General features: G+C 58.9%; 1 protein-coding gene across 12 annotated transcripts in view; it reads right to left on the bottom strand.

The window, feature by feature from the left end:
- Window positions 1-1880: 1880 nt before the first annotated feature.
- EXD3 (exonuclease 3'-5' domain containing 3) overlaps window positions 1881-21979 on the bottom strand; it is a 243553-nt gene continuing 223454 nt past the window's right edge. For 11 of the 12 annotated variants that reach the window (XM_052681286.1, XM_052681279.1, XM_052681289.1 and 8 more), the window contains 2 exons: window positions 9935-10028; window positions 1881-4464 (listed from right to left, as the gene is read on the bottom strand). In XM_052681286.1, coding sequence (XP_052537246.1) covers window positions 4151-4464; window positions 9935-10028 — 408 coding nt within the window. In that variant the 3' untranslated portion in view covers window positions 1881-4150. The remainder of the gene's footprint in view (window positions 4465-9934; window positions 10029-21979) is intronic. The other variant, XM_052681287.1, reaches the window with a different exon arrangement.

The following is a 21979-nucleotide window of genomic DNA, read 5'->3' as shown; positions in this document are numbered from 1 at the left end:
TAGCGGGGCTCGGGGCCGGGCCGTGCCGGAGCTCCGCCCGGGAGCAGAGCGGGCAGCGGTCGGTCCGGGCACCGCAGCGCTCGGGCGGCAGCGCCGGGGGCTCCGCGCAGGGAGCGGGAGCGGCGGGGGACGGAGCGGAGCGGGCGGCGAGGGGGCGTGCCCCCATTTAATTCATTAAAATGTGTCGGAGAGCGTGGGAAAGGCGGCGGCTTTTCTTCCCAGCGCACGGACCCGGCCGAGGGCGCGCACGCGCGCTCCCGCAGGGAACGGCCGCAGATCGAGGCGGGCCGGGGGGCGTCTTCGTCCCGGGGGGCCGCAGGGGGGCGATCACAGTGGGGGGGCCGCGGGGCGGCGGGCGCACCTCAGGGCACGGTGCCCGCGGGCGGAGCGGGTCCCGCCGTCCTGCCGCAGCCCACCCCGCGCGTTCACCCCGCTCGGTCCCGGCCCCGTCCAGCCGGCGATGCTGCGGCGCTGCCGCCGTCCTGTCCCGAGCGCACGGCCCGTGCGTGACAGCGGGAAAACGCCGTCCAGGCGGACAGCCGCCGGATTTGACGCGCTCGGAGATGGAGAGCTGCTCGCTGCTTCAGCCCTCGGCTGCGTGCGGGGCTCTCCGGCTGCGGCCCCGTGGGGCGGCTCTCTGCCGTTCCCGAGCTGGGTTTGAGGCCGCGTGTGTCGGGTGGGCTCGGGAGTGACGCAGCCGTGATTCTGCAGGACGTGCAGTGAGGAGTGATGCGAGAGGATGGGAGCGCGCTGGCCTGGAAGTCGTGCCCAGGTGTTGGCAGGCTGATGGAAAAGGAGCGGTCCCAGCGTGCAGATCCTCTGGGCCAAATGTCCCCTCGTGTGGCACTGACACCTCTCTGCTGCCCCTGGCCCACGGAGCACTGCACGGGGCCTGCAGCTCACAGCCAACCTCGGGCTCTCCAGGACTGGGCCCGTACCCAGAAACGTGCCGGATTGTTTGGAAATGGTGACCGAGAAACAGGGAGCTCACGTGGAGCATCCGTAGTTTGCGGGGAGCCTCGGCCCCCGGTCTGCTCTGCGCCCGCCGGCCCCATGTGAGCCACAAAGGCACGGGGAGCCGAGCCGCTTTCCTTGAGCCGGTCAAGTATGCGGCACGGCTTCCGATCCAGATTGCACAAGGAAGGAAGTTTGCTCGGAAGGGGATGGGGATAAGGTGGGGGAGAAGGGAGGGAAGCGCATTCCTGCCTGATGAGGAACAGTGTTGATAGATTCATTTGTAAACTAAAGCTGGCCCCGGTGCCAAACACCTTGTCCCCATCAAACTGCGAAGGATATGCAAGAAATACACAAGGCGAGGAGAGGAACTGCCCGATATCCGATGCGGTGTGTGAGTTCTCAGGGCTCCGCAGGGCAAACCGGAGCCACCCCAGAGCTGCACAGCAAAGCACGCAGTGCGTGGGGAGCCGGAGGTGCTGCGCTCCTGCTGCAGCAGGTGCAGAGTGAGCAGGACGTCCCCGGGAACAGCTGCACGCCACCCAGGAAACAGCTTTTTTTGCACCGTTTTCATCCAGCCCAGACTCTGCTCCCCCACCTTACCCCCATCCCTTCCCGAGCTCTCAGCTCAGGGTCCAAAGGTGAAGCCACGTCGTGAGACTGAAGGGACCGGATCCATTCCCTTCCCCTCCCTGCAGCCCCCGCCGGCTGCTTTCCTTCTCCTCCGGCGCTGTCCTACGGCAGCGTCCCCCAGCAGCAGGCGGAGGCAGAGCGGCGCACTCATGTGGCATCGCGGGGACCGGGCGGCTCTGCAGGAGCTGCCCCCGCTGCCCTGTGAACGCACCATCAAACAGCCCCATAAAAGCACAAAAGGCCCCTTACTGCCCCGATAAACGTTAAATATTACTACAGCACAGGCAGCGAGGTAGGTTTGCTTATTTATTTGTTTTTTCAAAAGAAGCCAGATAGGGAAACAATATTGCAGGCTGATTAAAAAGCCGGCTTAATTCTCTTTGATCCGTCTCCACCATTGAAAACCGGACGATTTATTGCTTCCTGGATGCTGCTCAAGGCCGGCCCGGCTCGGCAGTTTGATGCTGACTGTGGCCCGGCCTGGGGACGACCTCTCTGCACCTCCACGTCCTCTGCTCCGGGGCACAGCGGCACCACTCCACACCCACCCACATCGCGCCGTGCCCCCACGCTGCCCATGGGCAAACGCAGTGCTGCAGAGCTGCCTGTGCTCAGCCCGTGGTGCCCGGCCTGGTGGAGCGGCTGCTGCACCACAACTGCTGCAAAAGTGACCCTGGGGTAAAAGAGGAGAGGAAATTCCGATTCCAGCTGAAGAGAGAATTAAGAAAAATGAGTTAGCACCTAGAAAGAGTGCAGGTCTGGAAAACCAGGAAATGAAACACAATTCCTTAAGGTTATGCTCAAAAAAAAATTAAAAAAAAAAAAAATGCGGACAACAGAGTGGGAAGCTGTAAGGATCAATAGAAAAATGATGATGGCTAAGGGCAAGATCAGAAGAAGGCATTTTAATCCTATTAGGAGAGATAATCCCCAGCACACCACACAACTTGAGGTGGCACTGCCTGTGTGTGGACGGTCCTTTGTGGCAGTGTCCAGCAGCCAGCCTGCCTGGCACAGCACAGGGGAAGCCACCAAACCTCACGCAGGGCTGTGCAGGTGCCTGGGAGAACTGCTGCTAAAACAGAGCAGTTTCAGTCGGTGAGCTCCAGGTGAGAGCGGCCAGCAGCTCCCAGGTGGCCATGGGGCACGGCAGGGCTACAGGACCGTAGGGACACCTGGGGACACCTGGGGACAGGGAATTAAAGGAAACCAATGTGGCTGTGCAGGATGTGACCCCGTGGGGAGCACAGCATTGTCCTCCTTCGCAGCTGGGAGAAGAGGCAAAGTGGTGATGGCAGCCAGGCATGGGCAGCTCTGGCTGTGCATCAGCAGTGCGGCTTTGCTTTGCGACCCCCCAGAGACAGACTGGGAGGTGAGTAGAAGTGCGCTTAGATCTTAGAGCCGGCGTGTATGCAGCCAGCACCAAAACCCAACTGCTGCACCAGCTCACATGGTAGCGAGCGGTGAGCGAGGCTGGCTGGTCCATGGGCACAGTCCTGCAGGTGCTGCACTGCTGGTGGTGGGGTCAGAGGGGAGGCACAGGCTGCGGTGGGGGTATCCCAAATCCTCTCTGCTGTCATTTGCTTGAAAATGATGTGAAACATTTGCACTGCAACAGTGCAAAGTAGGGACAGCCAGGTAGGGCTGATGGACATTAACAGCATGGAGGAGAGGAAGGGAGCACAGTGTCTGAGAGACTGCGGGGAGCTGCCTCGATGCCCTTCTGACTCGGGAGGTGAGAAGCGTTGGGTGCAACATCCCCAGGGGAAGGAGCCCTCAGCATTGCATCGCCAGGAGCGTTTGGAGAGGGAGAGCACATCGGCTCTGCTGTGTAAGCTGCCCGGGCAGGCTTTTTGCTGGCCCGTAAATGTCGCACTTAAGCCAAGAGCCCCTCGGGCCCTGTTAGCAATAACATCAGTGCCTGGCAGTTAACCGGGATTAGGGGAGGAATTTTGCAAATGCTCCTCTCTTACAGGGTGGAGTGCTTTCAGCCCATCCGCGGGCTGGGATGCAGCAGCCGGCAGTGCCCAGAGCTGTGGGACCAGGGTGGCACGCAGACACGTGTCCCATAGTCACAGAGCACACTGGGCACTGGAGGCGCTTTCTTGATCTTGGGGGCAGCAGCTGGAAGGGGGCACAGAGCAGAGACCTCCCTCAGTGATCCTCCCATGGAGAGCAGAGGGGCTTTGCTGGACAGGGACCTCTCCGGGGTGACATGCTGGGCACCGACGGGTGCCATGGGGGCGGCAGCACCTGGTGACATTTGGGAGAGCTCTGCAATCCTCTTGCCGTGCCCAGCCTGGAGAGAGGCAGAAATAAAGCAACAGATCCATTCCCCAGGTGCCTCTGATTTAATGCTCCCACGGAGGCCGTGTTGCCAACCGTCACCACATCAGTGCAAACATGAGAGCCCCCTACCTCGCAGACCCCAAAACACGAGCCTGCTGTCCAGCCTTACACCGCAAACCCAAGCCCACTCCCCGCAGACCTGCCCAGTTCACAGGGGAGCGCGTCCCTGCAGTCCCCATCCCGCCGCTGAGCCATCCCACGCCCCCTGCTGCCCTCAGCTCAGCTCATAGACACGCTGCTCATCCCCCGTGGTGACCAGAATGTCCTGAAACTGTGAGACGACGCGTCCAAAATGAGAGCCTTCCCAGAACACCTTCCCGCAGCGCGTGCAGCAGTAGAAGTCAGTGAGCTCGGCTTTGTCCAGCACCCCGGGGGGGATGGCAGCCACCTGCAGGGCTGTGCCCCCCACCAGCCCCACATCTGCTCCACACGACCCCGTGCTCTCCAGTCGCTCTCCCGCTGTGGTGCCGGTGGGCTGAGCAGCGCTGCGGGTCCGGCCGGGCTTCTCCTCGCACGACGTCGGGCAGCCTGCAGGGATGGGAAACAACAGAGAAACAGTCAGCCGCCAGTGTGATGAGCGAGGTCTGTGCTCAGCCATGGGAACGGCCCACCTTGCCGGGCTGCACCTCCTTGAGGAGCACCGCACGCGTTTGGGAGGCGACTGCGGGGCACTGCGGGGGGGACGCGTCCCAAGCGCTGTCCCTGCACGACCCGGCTGTGTCCCCGCCGCGCCGGCGGATCGCTGCCATCGCAACCAAAGCACCGCAAAACCCACGGCATTTTTGGCAGCTCGGTGCGGGCTCTCGCTGCTCGCGTCCCCGCGGCGCGGGCACAGCGGGTTGTTGGATCCGGGCAGCGGAAGCGAGGGCTGAGCTGACTCTCATCCATCAGGATGCCTGGCAGCCGGGGACACGGGGCGGGCTGCGCTGGCTGCTACGGGATGACTCATTTCGGCAGGGGGGACTCATCCTGCCCAGCGTCAATTAAGGCGACAAAAGGCATCTTGCGGCTCTCCAGCGGCATCTCTGGGGCTTCCAACCGGCCCCTTGCGAGGATCGGTGGGAGCTTTGTGGGGAGCCAACCGTGCCGGAGGGGGCACCAGCGCTCCTGGCTGGCTCGTCCCTGCATCGGCACACCGGGAATTTCAGTGGGGAAAGCAAGACTGAGGGCTGCTCTGCGTTCTGCATCTGTCTGGGACACCAACATTCATTCCTTCAGGGAACAAAAAAAGTTCGGTTTCCCTTTATCTCCAATTTTTGGTATCTGGTGCAGAATTGGGGTTCTCCTCAGATCCCCTGGGCTGCCTGGAGTGGAACAGCAGAGGGGAAGCTCTGATTCTGGGGGTTTGTCCAGGACAGAGCCCACCAGTGGGAGGACCCTAACCCCAACCCCAGCCCCAGCCCTAGCCTTAACCCAACACGGCATCAGACACCCGCAGCCTGGTGCACAGGGACGGGCTCTGTGCTGCAGCTCCAAGCACACTGACTGGGCTGCCTGCCTCTCCCCAGGCCAGGCACTTGCTTTCCTTCAGTCTCAGTTCATAACACGCAGACAAAAATATGGCTTTGCCCCCCTTTTCTATTCATGGTGCCTGCTCTCAGGACCCCATTGTGATGGATTCAATCATCACCACAATGACAGCAAAGACGTTTCCTCACCATGAAACCCCCTAAAAGCTCCTCAGCATCCCATCCCTGTAGCATCCCAGTCCTGCAGTATCACAGCCCCACAGCAGGGCACTCACAGCCCCATACCCCCAGCAATCTGCTCTCCCTTTAGGCAAGCTCCATCCATCCCCCCAGCGCCAACCTGGCTCTTGCCAAACAGGACCCCCCCCCTTCTTCCCTGCCACACTTCTGACTCCCAAACACCCCGATCCCATCCCCCTGGTCGGTGTCTCGTGAGAAAGAGGCAGGCAGGGAGGAAAAGTTCATCCCTTAAAAGCCTGGGGAGAGAAAGGCAGTGATAGTCACCCAGTGTTATGCCTTTGGCCTGCACCAGCCCCCTCCCTAATTGTGGCGCTTCAAAGGGTTGAAAATGCTACATCACTTCAAAGTAACCATTTTTGAATGGGAGATTGTAAAACCCCCTCTCCCCCTCCCACCAAATTCTTTGCGGGGCTTTTGAAGATGGGCACAGGGTGCTGGCTGGGAGCTTCTGCGGGGAAAACCAGGCTGGGAAAAGGTCAGAGCCCCGGAACAGCAATGGCTTTCCTGGGGGAAAAAACTTTGGGAAGGAGGGAATTTTTCCTCCTCTTGTCAATTTGCTCCAGTTGGGGGGGGAGGGGGGTGGTACCCTGTGACAGCCCCACGGGTGCTGGGCACACTGGGATGCAGCACTCAGTGTGTTGGGGCTGGGGGTGAGGCTTTCTGGCACACCGTGGTTCTGAGATCTACAGTTTCAAGAGGTCTGTGACGCTTTGCACCAAAGGCTGCATTCCCACCGCAGCTCTGCAGAGGAGAAATGAAAGCAATTCCTTACCGAATCAATTCGAAACACCTCTTGGGAACTAATAATCCCATTATAAAACATCATGAAAATAAAAAGCCCTTTGGCCTCTCGCTCACCTCTCCCACTCTTGCCTGGGTCACCCAGGGACGATGGAAGCAGGCAGGCTGTGCAGGGCTTACAGAGCGATGGGGTCAGGGCTGGGCACGGCTCTGCTCCCAGGGCAGTGGGCACGGCCCCGAGCTGCTGGAGCTCAGGGAGCATTGGGACACTGCTCTCAGCTTTAGGGTTAGGGTTCGGGTGGTGCTGCATGGGGCTGGGTTGGGCTCGTGATCCCAACGAGGGTCTGTTCCAGCTCGGGATGATGTGTGGGTCTATGATTCTGATGACACTATCACCACGGGGGATGCATAGCCAGCAGCTCTGAGGAGGGGACACCATGCAGGGACCCTGCTCAGGTGCTGCAGGGTGGGGTGGCAGCAGTCTTGTCCCAGAGACCCCAGGAGAAGCGTGGGCCAGGAGCTGCAGCCGTGAGGTTCTGTCTGCAGTGGGCAGGGATGATGTTCACCCTGCAGCCCCGGCACTGCAGGGCCACTCAAAGCACGTCGTGAAGGTGAGCGGCGCTGGTGAACTGCAGCCCCCACCCCCTGTTTATTCTGCAGAGCATTGGGTCGGCTGAACAGCTCTGGGAGCCCTCACTGCAGGACAGGGGCATGGGACGGCCTGGGGAGCAGGGACAGACATGTTCCTATTCCTTTTCTCAGAACAAACAACACCTCCCCCACCCTGGGCACCCTGGAGGTTCAGCGCCAGGACATCGGTGAGAACCCCAACGTCCCCGAGCTGCCCTTTGTTCCCACACCACATCCTGCCCCACTTCCAGCCCGGGTCTCCCTGTGCTCCCCAAGTCGATCCTGTGCCGCACTCTCCTGCCTGGCCCCAGAGGCTTTGGCAGCCCTTGTGCAAGCTGAGCCCTTCCCACAGCCCCGCAGCCGCACCCAGCTGTCATCGCAAACACACGGGAGACTCGTCCGTAATTAGGCAATTAAGGATTGGGTGTTTTGGAGAAAGCGCGCATCGTAAAGACTTTGCACAAGTCTGAAAGCAGACCTGGGAGCATTCTTGGAGTACAAAGGTGCATGGGAAACCTCACCGTGGTGAAAGATTGAACTTGATAAGAGGAGTTACAAGCCTGAGAAACACACTGGATTGCAGGGCGCTGAAGATGCCTGGTTATCTTTTCCTCCTCTCTAAGTCAGATAAGCCGAGGACAAAGGACTTGTGATTGTGCAACCCGGGCTGCAGCGGCCAGGCCACGTTCTTGAGACGTTCCCAGGGTGGTGCTGGGCGGAGGAGCTCAAGGCAAAGGGGCACCTTCAGCAGCTCCAATCGCTGTGCAGCTGTGGGAACAAAGCTCACCGGTTCTTGCACCCAAAGTTGGCAGCCGGGCAGGAGCAAAGCTTGTGTAGCCCCTGTGTTTGCTCCTGCCATAATGCCTGCTCCCAGTCCTGCACAGTAGGTCCTCAGTCCCATCCCTGACCCATGTGGAAGCCCCCAGTACCCCGCTGCACCCCATGGGGTAGGAGACTTGTTGCTTGGTTTGGGCCTGAAGGAGTTGCACCCCAGCTCTTTGGGTGCAGCCTCCTGGGGACTGATGCAGGTCCAGTCCCCTTCCCTGCTTGCAGAGCAGCCCGACGTGTGCAGGGCTGTTGGCTGCTCCTGCATACTGGGGCTGTGCTCCAGCTGAGGTGGGGAGGAGGCCCAGGATGCTCCACGGGTGTGAGAGCAGTTGTGGGATGGCACAGGGACCATGCACCCTTCCCATGTGCCAGTCAGACTGGTCTGACGCTCAGAGCAAAGCCACTTGCTGCAGATCCTGGAAGCAGGGTAAGAAAATACGCATCCATCCTCAAGGTTTTGGACATGAGGGAGCAGAGCCCCTGGCTGAGGAAAAGGCTCTGGACCCCAATGCCCTGCCTGGGAACTGCTGTGCCCCCTGCCTACTCGCTGCCGTCCTGCAGTTTTTCCTTTGCCTGCCTGCATTTGCAGAGCATCTCCAAGCACCAGGGCGCCGTGCCAGGTGGTTTTACCACACTGACTAAGCAAGAAGCTTCCCTTGGCCAGACAAGAGCCTGTGACACAACCCATCCACCTGGGTCATCCAGGAGCATGCATGCTGCCAACGGCCTCCAGCCACATCACACCTTGCCTGTGCCACGTGGGGACCCACAGCAGCGTCACCTCTCACTGCTCTGTCCCCAGCCTGCTTCGGGCAAACAGCCCACCAGGAAAGCTGCTCTGAGCACCACAATGGGACAAAGGCATCATGAGGCAAAGCCGTCTGGGCTTGAAGTGACTTTCAGCACTTCCATCAAAGCCTCATGCAAGGAAAATGCAGCTGTGTCAGGGAAAACAACAACCTAGGTGTGAGGCTTCTTGCCAAGGTTGTGTGCTGGATGAGTGTCTGCCCACGGTCCCGGAGATAAATCTGAGCTGATGAATTGCCCATGTGGGTGAGCAGCGGGGTGCCAAACCCCCATGCTGTGTGTGGGGCAGAACTGCTCCCCTCTGCCCATCCTACTTCAGCTCACACGGATGCTCTGAATCCCAGCAACACCCAGAGAACTCTAAATAGGGTCAGAAATCCAAGCGTGGCTGAGCACAGGGTCACAAGGGACTGCCTGGCAGCTCCCTGGCATCCGCAGCTCAGGCAGAGCCCAGCTGGCACAAGTCAGCATTAATTTCATGTTTCTGTGGCAGCAGAACACCAACACCATGAGGATGCTGAGATGTTTGCTGCTGCTGGCTGCCCTGAGGGATGCTCCCTCACATGGCCATGGCCTGTGTGGGGCTCCAGCAGCCCTGGATCCTTCCTCACTGACCCCATCCCTCTGCAACAGGGGGAGAAGGGATGTGGGTGATGTTTGCCATTGCACAAGAGGGTGTGGAGGGTGCAGCAGCTGAGGGTCCTCAGAGAGGCCACGTAGAGAAATAATGGTGCCATGTTAGCCCCCCCAGCTCCATCACCCCTCCTGATGGGGGAAGGGGAAACTGCTCACAGGGCTTAATGCAAACCACAGCATTGCTATTTCCCATACTCCAGAACTGGAGGAACAGGCCGGGCTGGTCCCTGGGTACACACAAACAGTGAGTGCCCTCACCAGAGAAACCACCAGGAGGATGCCCCAGCCTTTCTGGAAGCGCAGTGCTCCCAGGCTGCTGGCACCATGGGAAAAGTCACCACGTTCACTGTCCCTGAGCCACACGTGTGGCTCCCAGCAAAGCCACAGCTGGCCAGGAGCACACAGCAGCCCGTGCCTTGCACTGCAAGCTCAGGCAGACGGGCAAACTGAGGCTGTGCTGGGATGTGTATGAGTGTAACGGAATGGAGCGGGTGGGGGGGGCTCTGCAAGGCTCAGCAGGTCCACACCCCGCTGCAGCCTGGTGCTGAGGGTCTCCATCCTTCATCGGGGAGAGATCTGGTGCACACAGCCCCGGGGCGGCAGTGGGACACAAATCTCTGCCTGCACTCCCCCCACTGCCCTCTCACCTGTGCTGTTGTCCCCCAGCGAGTTCTTGCTGCCCTCTACCAGCTGCCTCATCCTCTCCTTTGGGACTTTCAGGTATTTGTCACAGTTGCACACCTGGGAAAAGAGCGGGGGGAGATGGTGAGGTGGTGGCTGGGATGTCTGTAACCTCGAGCACTGGCTTCATCCCTGGGCTTCCCAACTGCACACGTGGGGACATTGAGGCACGTCCCACCGAGCTCAGGGCGCTGCCAGCAGCCTGGCATGCTCAGCCTCCCTTTGCCCTCCCTGAGAGCACTGTAAGGTACTGGAAAGCAGCAGGTTGATTGCCAGGATGTTCCACGATGCCTTTTGTTCGCTATTTGTTTTGAGGGGCTGTTTTTTGCTTGCAGAGCAATTTGGGCATGCTGCATCGAAGGAAAGCAGTGAGACAGGTGCATAACTTCACCAACCAGAACAAGTTTCCTGCCTGGGGGTTTGCTCCAAAGCCTGTTGAAACCAGAAAGGTTTCCACTGCCCAAGCGGGCACCATGTGGGCCCTCAGCATGTTTGCAGCGTGCCGGTTGGAACGGCACCAGGGTCACAGCGAGGTGCAAAGATGCCCCTTCTTCCCACACAGCTGCCTCAGCAAGGATCATCTGTTTGAAAGCAAGCTCTGCCCCACAGCAGGAAGACTGATTTCCATCTGCAGCCTCACAACATCTGCAAGAGCATTGCTTGATCCCAGAAGACACCAGGCTCCAGTCCCTGAAGGCAGAGACTGAGGCAGGCAGAGCCGTGCCACCACAGCCAGGTGTCCCAGCCACATCCTTGGCACTTCCACAGCAGCGTCACCTCCATGCCCTTCAGGATGGAGAGCAGCACACAGCCCCAGCTCAGCCCCCAGGCTTTCCCATTCAAACCCAAAGCCAGGAGCACAGAGGAGATGAAACTACAAAACCCCAGGACAGCAGAAGAAAGATCTCTCTCCTGTGAGAACCTCAATTTTCTGAGGGGCCACATCAGCACTTTGAGTTATCAGATCATGAAGGAGATGTCACTTTCTAATTTCACTGCCGACATGACAATAACTGGCGGAGGCTGCCTGATCCCATCTGATCTGATCTCAGGCTTTGAGTGCTCAGAGGAGGCAGAGCTGGAGATCTCACAGCCCGTGTTCCCTCTGCCTCTCACCTTCCCTCTCCCTTCTTCAGCTCTGCCCCAGCTCAGCTGTGCCTGTGAGCAGCTCCTGGGAAGGCGGGGGGCCGGATCTATGCTGGAAGATGGCAGAGAAGAAAAAAGGAGCATGAAGGGATTCAGAGGTGGGCATAGAAGACGGGCAGACCTGGTCCTGTGTATAGGGCAGGTGTCACCTGCTGCTCTGGGACTGCACAATCCTGGAGCTGCTGTGCAGCGGAGCCGGATTCTGCAGCTCAAGGATGTCCCAGCCCCCACAGCCCAGCCCCACGGCTGCCCTGACACCACAGCTGTCCTGCAGCCCTCACATTGGGGTGTTCTGGCCACAGCTCCCCCCTGCTCAATGCCCTGCTCTTCCCTACCTCAGGAAAATTCCTCTGCTTTGCTGAAATCCAGCATTGCTGTGACCCAGGGACAGTGCAGCCCCTGGGGCCACATACACGGCGGCCATGCGTTTCCTATTGCCTGGGGCTCCCAAACACAGCTGGGAGGTTCTGTGCCCCCACCACCTCCACAGCCCCTGGGCCTTCCCCATCCTCAGCTCCAAGCACAGGGCACACTCCAGAGCCAGACAAGCCACTTAGCAGCAGCGCCAATTAGCTGTAATAAAAATTGCAATTCATTTTTTCTTGTAACGCCCTGCCAAAAGGAGACAGAAGAAACGAGGTGAGCAGGGCAGCCTGCCACCTCAGTAAGGCACGGGGGCCAGCGGTGGCCTTGGGCCGGATGCTCCACTCCTGCATCCCGGGGGCTGGGAGCAGTTTTGGTACGACCGTTTGCGAGTGAGGGCAGGGGAGAGCCTCACCGACGGGAGCGGGACGGGGCAGCTCCCCGCGGGCTCCGGCAGCCCCGCGCTGCGCGGCACGGATGCTGCCTGTCCCCGCAGGTGCCCGGGGCCGTGCGTCCCGGCGCAGCCCGCAGCACACCTCCGAGGAGGAGCAGCTCGTTCTTTCTCACGCTAGGGCAGCCCTTTGCCAGCACACGCTTAGTCACTGGTAAATCCCAGCCGAGATCTGCTCTGCCCGCTGTGAAACGGATCTTGGCTGCACCCCCGCTGAAGCAATCCCAGCGCTCGGGAGCCATGGCGGGTGCGCTTTCCCACGGCAGCCCGGCTTCCAGCGCCCCGTGTGAATCAGCCCCGGCGCGGGCAGCGGGAGCGGGGCCGGCGCTGAGCGCCCGGCGTGGCACACGTGCAGGCGCACGGGCACCGGTGCTGCTGGCAGCCGGCCGGGCACAGCCAGGTGAGTGCACCCCGGCTCCCATCACCGTGCCGGGTGTGCTGGGCGCTGAGATCTGTGTGTTCTCTTGGTCTCTGCTCACCACGTCTGCGTCAAGGGTAAGGAATGAATCTGGTCCGTGCCGGCCCGACCTGCTGTCCCTGCTATGGCCTTTTTCTGTTGTTTTCTGCTCCCTTCTGCCCTCCAGTTCTGTACCGCAGTGCAGGAACCGGCAGCTCTGCAGCTGCTGTCCCACTGCCCAGCACCCACCACACACACAGAAACTTGCAGGTGTTCTGCAATGCCACCACTGAGACTTATTCGAAGGGGATTAGAAGGGATGACACCGTCAGCCCCAGACCATGACACCACAGCGAGTCAGCACAGCCAGCACCCCATGCTGGGACATCCCCAGCCCGAGCAGCCCGAGCAGTCCCAGCTCTGCCTGCACAGCACAAGGAGTGCAAGGCCCCCAGATGCCTTTTGCAATGCTGGGCTGTCCAGTGGCTTTTTTGTTTCGGACAGTGATCCTTGCCTCTCCCAGCCCCCCAGGGGGAACTGCACCGCAGTGACGCATGAACCTCCCAGGACTCGAGGGACTGGATGTACCGGCCTGGAGCTCCTGGGCCATCTCAGCATCCTCATCCTGTCCCAGGTTCAACAGATCACAGAAGCCAAAGGTTCTGGGTCTTTAGAAGGGCCCTGGGAGCTGCCCTGAGCCCAGGTGGAGGCTCAGAGGTTGATGCCTGGCACCTGGTGCCGGCTGGAGAGGGGCCAGTCCTGTCCTTCCTCTGCTCCAACAAAGTGCTCTGGAGTCACTTTGGTGGTAGAAGAGTTGGCCCCATAATGGTGTCCAGAAGCGTGGGTTTCTCCCATTCGCTCTGCATACACACGACATCAGGCCAGCATCACTCACCAGCGCCGAGGCTCTTCTTGGCACTGGTTTTGCTGGTGATGCGCAACTCTCTGCCTGGAGAGATTCTGGCTTAGGAAATCCTCAGTGTACCAACACTGGCTGTAAAGGGCAACATCAGTAGTGCCCGGAGTGAACTCTCCGGGGCAATTCAGGGCAGCTCATGTCAGGACAATTCCCTGCGCGTCTTCTGCTCGCCATATCACAGGGCCATCCAACCGCCACCTGCAGTGATATCTCTTTTCCTACTCACCGCCTACCCTCTTCCCTTCCTTTCTTTCCCTCTCTCCAAGATGGATATCATGTGGTGAAAGGGCCACTCCTCCGGATAGAGCTTGCAACTCTCATCCTGGTTGTGAAACCACAGCCCTTGAGCATCCAGGAGTTTCTTTCGGGGACATTCTGAGATGGAACGCTCAGCACACTGGGCATGGAGGATGCTCTGGCCCAGCAAAGGTTGCCCACGTTGCTGTCCCATTGCACAGACAGGCCTGCCTTTGTGAACCCCAGAGCAGGGGCTGCCCAGGAGGGAGGGGGATTGTGAGAATGTCATTGACAAGAAAATCAGGTAACCGTCACTGGCAAATTCCAATCACAAGTCAGGGTTTGATGCCTCATGCTCATCTTCCTCCATGTGTGTATTTTCTCATGCTTTTTCCCAACTCTCTAGCTCCTTCTTGCTGCAGTTACAGCTTTCATCTTCAAATGCTCTTTTCCTTCTCTAACAAATGTGGGGCTGAATTCCCCTCAGCATCTCTGAGCCCCATGCACAAAGTGTAGACACTGTGGGTACAAAGGCCACCTCCAAGCACAGCCCCTGGGACAGCCACACGTCTAAGGGGGGGTCAGAAAGCAGAGGGCTTACTGCTCCCCTTCCCTGGAGAGCCAAGGGCTTGACTCATGCAGCGTCATGTCATCAGTATGCTGCTGCTGCACGTGGCACTCCTGCCTTGGGTGCCAGCAGAAGCCATGCTGGGACATGGGTCGCCATACGGGATGGCAACCTGGGTACCGTCTGCTGTGCAAGGAGCACCGGTGTGAGTATGGCCACGAGAGGCAGGTAACGTGGAAACACGGGGCTGCTGGTGGGTTCCTGGGATCACGCAGGGGCATTCTGGTTCACAAAGAGGGAAGGGCTCTGTTTATTGACTCATTAACATCACTTCCCTCATCACCAGCCAGGTACTCTGAGAGGTCTCTTAGGCAAGTGCTGACCTAGCCCAACCCTGCTAAGCTGGTAAGATGACATGGGATCCCATGCCAGCCCGGTATGGCGTTCCCACTGCTTTCTCTGCTCCCGCTTTGCTGTTAGTCATCTGTTTCTGGAAGGTTTCTCATGCATAATAAAGTGTTTCAACACTTGCATAAGCCAGCTCTTCTCATGAGTGACCTGCTGCATTTCCCAACGCTTTCCCTAGGCAGTCCTTCCGATTGCCACGAAATACGGAGTTAAAACATGAAGTTTTCTATCCCCCTCGGAGGCAAAAGGTGTGGGAAATTGAACAGATAAGAATGCCTTTAATTAGTATCATTTGCATAAGCTCTGGGAAAGGCTCACCTGACAGCTAGAAGGGCCTCATTTGTCTGGGAGCATGAAACAAGAACCACGGGCACTGAAACAGGCAGATTAGTGGAGCTGACAAGATTGGGGAGATAGAGCCAGCGGAGGTCAGCCCCGGGGAGCAGAAAAGTGGCCAGGGCTGCTGCAACCCGCGGCGGGCAGCGCTCTGGCTCCAGGCCTCCCTTCTTTGCGACAACCAACTCTCAGCTGCCACGTGCCAGCACACGGCCGCTCTGGGGAAGGAGAGGGGAAGGGAAACACACACAAGTCCTCAGGTGGCTTGGGAAGGCTGCCAGAGTGGGCTCAGCATCCAGCAGGGCTGGGGTTTGCCTTCCACCTCTGCCCTGAGCTCCCAGGCATCCCGGCCTTCACTTCTCCCCGCGCACGCTCACTCATTCCTCCACATCAGCACGTGCTCCTCTTGGGACCCCGGCAGGTGGGTGCCCACTGGGGAGCACCCGTGGGGCTGCCCTCCTGGTGGTGGCAGCTGTGCCACGCAGTGCCGTGTAGCGCCGCACCACGTGTGCTGTGTGATGCCACGCCATTCGGTGCCATGCCAGCTGCAGCAGCTGACTACTGAAGGCGCTCACCCCTCTCCACACACACGTGCTCACAGCAGCAGGTCCCTGACCACAAACCCCATCCCGCTGCCGCCTCGCCATCGCTCTGCCTGGGGTAGTCGGCTGCACTGAGGGCGACTTAATTGCCAGTGACACCAAAAACTCTTTTCCGTACCTCAAGGCCTTTGCAGTGATGAGAATCTCACCCGACATTGCACCTAAACCCACATGCAAAACTGAATTTCCCAGGGGAAAAAAAGTAAGATGCTCAACCCCCCGCTCCCGCTGCGTACGCTCACATGCACCCCCCACATCCCTCCATTTCCCACAGCTGTGTCTCAGCCATCTCAAGCCTCACTTGCTTGGTTTCTCCTACAGACTAGCAGAGCTGGGCTGCAAGCTGCAGATGTGGGGGCTGAGCCCCTCTGGAAGACTCGGTCTGCTGCAGCACCCTTGACCCAACCTTAACCGTAGCCTCAAGCCCTGTTTGTACAGCACCCAGCACAACAGGGTGCTGCTCCGGGACAGGATCCTAGGGGTCACAACAAGTTTAATAACAAAGCCAGAACAATAATAACCACCTTATAATGAGCCATCCCCAATGCCTTTATTTCAGGGTGAGTTCCATGCCAGGAGCTCCAGGGCTGGCCCCTTCCCTTCCCCTGCCTGACCACCTCTGCCTCGGCTCCTCCAGCCCTATGCTGACACTTTGCTTTTTGCCTGCATAAATCAACCTCCCTGCTTTATATCCACCCTCTAAGCAAGGGTGAAACCCTCCCAGGTGTGCATATGGGCATCCTGCAGCCATCGGCTCCAAGGAACACACCTCCTGTGGGGCTGGTCCTGAGCCATGCCATAAGAGTCTGCACCACGGCAGGAGCAGGAATATCTTGTCCAGCTCTTCTTTCTACAAGGAAATCCACCCCTCAGATTGCTAGCAGTTCCACACAGCACTGCTGGGCATCACCACAATGCACACCGGCCCTACTGAAAGTTGTTTTCTGCCTGATTCAGGTGCCACACGCTGCTGCAGGCAGAGCGAGGACTCTCCCTCTGCACCAGCTCATGCAGTTTCAAGTGAAACTACTCTCGGGGCTCTGCTCTCTGCTGCAGGTGCTAGGAAAGCATTAGGAAATTACGTTTACAGTGTACTAAGCCAAATGCTACCCTTATTCTGGCTTCCCCTGGCTTCCTCTGGCAGCTGTCCCTCAGGACAGTTGGGGTCAAGGGCCATCTGTATAACATATGCCGGAGGGTTTCTCCCCTTGCCCCGCACTGAGCCCTCCAAGTTTTCCCAGCTACCATCCTTGCCCAGGAAGGGCTCTGATTTTCCCCAGAGCAGCCTGCAGCCTTGTGCAAAGGGCCCAGGACACCGTGTGCCAGCTGCTCCATACGCCCTCCAGCCAGCTCATGTCTTCGGCACCCCAACCCGCTCCCTGCTGCCTCCTGCAGAGCCCTGGGCAGGGGCACGTGAGCGGGGGCTGAGCTGGGTGGCGATGGCGGTGGCCGGGGAAGCCGGGCTCACGTTTCAGCTTCTATTTTTATCTGGGAACCAAAGCCTGCCCATGGTGCAATCCAGAGGCCCCCAGAGGCCCCCGGGGGATGCGCTGCCTCCCCAGCTGGAGCCAGATAGCATCAGCTCGCTACCTGCCTTCCTTGTCAGCGTGCCAGACCTCCTGCGAGAGGGCAGCATCTTCCGAGGCACCCAGGCATCCCTGCCTGAGGTGTGCAGGGCAGGGGAGTGTGGATTTCCTACTCCTCATCACGCCCAACTGTCTGGCACCCAGCCCGCCACCAACAGTGCTGGCAGTCCCTGTTCAAGCCCGGTCCCAAACCCATGCCATGTACAACCCCAGGATGGCCAGGATTCACCTCTGGCCCCTGCGGTTGGAAGGCAGCAGGGTGAGTTTGGGCTGGTAAGGGAAGAGGGCATGCGAGTGGTGGCAGCATCACGGTGAGGAGCCAGGCAGGCTGCGACAGCAGCACCCGAGCAGCCCGGCTGGTCACTGGCTCGGCGCCCATGGGTGGCTCCTGCCATCCCCCTGCACAGCTCGGAATATTGGTATGGAGCCAGGACCTGTGACGGTGGCACTGTGTTGGATCTGTGGGATTTTGTTTAGAAAGTGACAAAATAGATTTAGTTGATAGGGTTACAATAAAATGGAAGCATCTAAAGCCCAAGGTGCTTGCTTGGCTTGCAGGCTGCGCTGGGCAGGGACTCAAACCAGGACCTGGTCACCCTAACCTGGCAGTGCTCTCCCAGACCCAGGAACACCATTTTGGAACAGCAACATCATGGGCAGCATCAGAGCACAGCCCAGAGCCTCTGTGATGGGCACCAGGGCAGCTGAGCCCCCTTGGTCCCCCGGCCGGCAGCAGGCCTGCTCCTTTAATTGGGGCGAGACCAGAAGCTGCAGCAGAAAACGGGAATTTAAAAAAAAAAAAAAAAAAAAAAAAAAAAAAGCGTGAGAAAGGAAATCTGAGCAAGGCCTGGAGCGATCTAACCAATCCAGCGGAAACAATAGCCCAGGAAGAAAAACCAGTTCCTACACATAAGGTAGAATAGGCTGGGAACGGCTGAAGGAGGGGACGGGAAGGCCAACCCTGAGCTCACAGCCTGCAAAACAACCCTGCAGCAGGGCCGGGCTGCCGCCCCGCCGTGCCCTTCCCGCAGTGCCTGGGCAGCGCAGCAGCCCCACAGGGCAACGCGCAGCTCGGCTCCACCGGCTGGAGCTCGGCTCCCATCAGTAACTTGGCTGAGGTTAGCGTCCAGGCTGCAGTTAGCCCTGAGGATGGGATTAGCCCCGAGGAAGGTTGCTCCAAAGGCGGGTCTGGGGTACCTCCAGGAGGGGGGAAGTGTTGGTGATGGCACAGACCTGCCTGGGCACCAATGCAGCCCTGTGCGTCAGGAGCACAGACGCAGCTCCACAGCTCCTTCCCTTCACCCCGCATCCCACAGTGGAGAGTGCCTTAAAACCTGCAGGGGTGCAGAGGAGTGATGCAGGCACATCAGTGCGAGGGCAGCCCGCCAGTCTGTCCCTCCCAGACACATCCTTGCTACCAGCCTGGTGCACGCAGCAGGGCAGGTAAAGCAACTCCAGCACTGTGCAGCCCCACACTTTGCACCTCCATGTGCCAAGCTGTCCCCGGCCCCCTGGCATCCCCCACCTCGCTCTGGCGGCGCGCTCCCCGCCTGCCCCAGGACTTGGCCTCGCCTGGCGTGTGCAGGAGGAGCCAAAGAGAGCAAGGGCAAAGCCGTTCCCAGCACATTTTTCTGCTTTGACACACTCGCCAGCCCTCTCAGGCTGCAGCTGGGTTCCCAGCACGCCGCCTGGCCTTCCCAGCCCGCTCCACTCAGCGAGCAGCGCGTGGGGCCCCGGATTCCCCAGTTATCTGGCAGGGAGCAGCACAGGACAACTGTGGCAGGCGGGCGGGGGCTCTGGGTTCAGGCCCCAGGCATTGTCTGCGTGGCCTGAAGCCGCTTTGGGTCCCCGAGCTGAACCTGAGCCCACAGCTGGTTCAGGACCGCGGGTCAGGAACCTGCACGGATCAGCTGTGGTGTTCCCTGAGTGCCTGGGACACGCATCGAGACGAGCCCCGGACAGCCGACAGGCAAAGCCAGCCTGCAGTTCAATAATGAAATAAAGATCCTAAGGCAGAGATACCGCATTTGCAACACTGTGGGGCCCCTTGGGCAGCTCGCCAGCAGCCCGGTGGAGGCACGCACTTGGCTTCTCTTTGGCATGTTCTCACTCACAATGTCCGGGCGAGGAACAACCCCTGCCCAGCTCTCTGCTCAGGCAGCCCGGAGCCGTGTGGGGCTGTGCGACCCACGGGCAGTGATGCTGGGGCTCCTCTCCCACACACAGCTCTGCCACACAAGTGGCACCATGGGCGGAAGCGGCACCCCTCAACGCGGCCTTTGCTTCCCATCACAGCACCTCCCAGCTGAGTTCCACAGCCCGGACCCCCCCCCGCCCCCCAGCACCCCTGCAGCGCTCACCTCCTGTCTCACTTCACTCCGGTGCTTCCATGCTGGCTGCCCCCATCCTATCACCTCTGTGCCAATTTCCCCCCGTGCCAACCAAATTTATTTAATGCTAAGCTCTTCCTTGCTCTTTTTCCCATCCCTGTAATCTCCGAGGCCTTTCTAACCAGATGCACTTCAGCTCCTTCTTGTCTTGCTGACATGCCCGCTCCAGGTTGTGGCACCTGGCACCCAGCCCACGTGTGCAGCTGGGGCAGCCCCAGCTATGAGCCCCTCTATGGGGGTGACACCAGGGTCCTACTGCTAGAAATCCCAGCAGCTTTCTTGTCTTAGGTTTAGCAAAGCCCATCCAGTCCTTTTGTGTTTTTCTCTTTCTTTTTCTTTCTTTTTTTTTTAAGAACAAAATAGAACGGAATAGAACAGAACAGCTCAGTTCAGTTGGAAGGGACCTTCCGGTCCAACCATCTGACCCCCTCAGTTCTAACCAGAACTTAAAGCACCTTATTCAAGGCATCATCCAAATGCCTCTTGAACACTGACCAGCCTAAGGAACCGACCACCTCTCTCAGAACCCTGCTCCAGCATTTGACCACCATCACAGAAAAGAAATTATTACCAATGCCCAGTTTGAACCACAGTCCCCACAGCCCAGGGCTCTGCATGAGGTGCCCTCACAGCCAGCTCCAGCCCTGCAGAGCACAGCAGGTCCTGGCAGCACAGCAGAAAGGATACCCACATATGGGTGGAAAATGGTTAGAAGAGAAGCAAACAGATGAAAGCAGATTTGACATTTTGCAGAACAGAAGGGGAAGGAGTGATGCTGGGGAATGAAGAGGAAATAACCTCACACAGGCCTCCTACTGAAGGTTTCTATTCCAACTGTCAGCTCTGTGAGACATCTGACAGCTCAGCCTGGGGGTGTTTGCCACCACCATGCACCCCTGGTCCCACCGCAGCAGGGGTGCAGCTCTGTGGGGAGGTGGTGGCACACACTGCTGAGGGCTGGCGGATGTGTGCAGCCACCAACACGGCCAGATGTCCCCCCAGCTGTCACCCATGGGTGAGGGTGGTGGCACCCTGGGGAGCTGGAGCTGCTCGGTACCTCTGGAAGATTAAACCGTGACCCCATCCTGTACACAGCCTGCCACAATGGCTGGCTTTCCTGGGTCAGCAGGTGGGAAGAAGGAGCAAATATTTGCCTTTGCAAATGCGATTGTTGCCATTACAGATATTGTGAAGCAGGAACGTGCTATCTCTCACGTAATCTTTCAGAGCCCAAGCAGGGACATGGGCTGGCCAAGCGGATCCACTTCTCCCAAGGTTGCCATTTGTCACCACATTGTCCTTTGGGTCTCTCCTGATGACTTCTCTGTTTCCTGAGCCAGAATCTTCCACCAGCCAGGAGCTCAGGGCAAAGAAATGGATTCCCCAAGACAGGTTTTACATCCTGTTTTATCCTGGCTGCCCTTTTCTCTCTGATGGCTGCACGTCCCTATCCCAGCCCCAGTGACCCTGCAGCACCAGTCTGACCACATGGACTCAGCAGTGCCCACCCCATTCTGCCCACCAGCATCCCAGCCTGACCCTCATGGCGTCAGGGCTGCTCTCTGCCCAGGCCTCCTTTCTGTGGTCCCAGCCCAGATACGGCCCTGGCAATGCAGCAGCTGTCCAGGTGTTCCAGATGGGGAGGGCCACTGTGTCACCAGAGGCTCTCAGTGAGGACCAGAACTACCCCTCTGCCTCCATCATGTCTAACAACCTCTGCTGATGGAGATGCCCAACGTCTGTAGGCTTTGCTCTCCTTACAGCTAAAGAACTAGCATGAATCTTCCCTGCTGTGAGTCAGGATTTGTCCCCATCTCCATGGAGGGTACAGGAATCCCACACTCTGGACTGTATTTGCTCTGATAGATCAAAATCAGCCACGCTTGTAGGGGAGAAAGTCATTCTCAGTACAATCCTCTTGCAAGGCAGTGGCTCTGGGTCAGATTCCTGACAAATACCTTGCTGTGGGATGGGGCTTCAGGCACGTGGATGGGGTGGGAGCTCCAGAAGCTGTTCCAGGGCAGGGGAAGCTGCCAGCACTCTGAGTGGCTCTGGGGAGTAATTGCAGCATCCAGACCAACGTTCCTGATCCATCTAGGCAGCTCTGGGGGAAGGCAGCCAGCCCCACACCATGGCCCCCGGCATGGTCCCATGGTCCTTTTGGTTTCCTGCAGCTGCACCCAGTTAGGAAAGTCAGAAGCTGTGTGAGGATATTTTGGTTTGGTTCACCAAACCTGATACTACTGATAGGACAGCCAGAGCATCCCCAGGGATGGTAATTTATTCCCTGGCAGGGACGTATTTTACTGGGACAGGCCTTCTGCCTTTGTAACACATCTTCATTGGCTGAGTGCCGATGGGCCTCCAGGTCTAAACCTGGATTGACATGGCTGCAGGACAGGAATAAACCTGTATAGGACGTGCTGCCTAAGGAAAAGCCTTTGGCAGAACAAGAGTGGAAGAAGGGGGTCCAGTGAGAAGCAGGCTGGTGCCAGAAACCTTTGGAAGGTTTGAGTGATGTGATGCAATGGCTGCAGATGGGCTCTGGCAACACTTTCAACACAGAGGATCTGAGGGGCAGCACCACCTTTGTAGGGAATGAGCACGT

This window comes from Tympanuchus pallidicinctus, unplaced genomic scaffold (genome assembly GCF_026119805.1).
Source record: "Tympanuchus pallidicinctus isolate F22 unplaced genomic scaffold, pur_lepc_1.0 scaffold19, whole genome shotgun sequence".
Classification (NCBI taxonomy): Eukaryota; Metazoa; Chordata; class Aves; order Galliformes; family Phasianidae; genus Tympanuchus; species Tympanuchus pallidicinctus.
The sequence above is the reverse complement of the archived record's forward strand: the minus strand, read 5'-3'. Positions and strand labels throughout refer to the sequence as shown.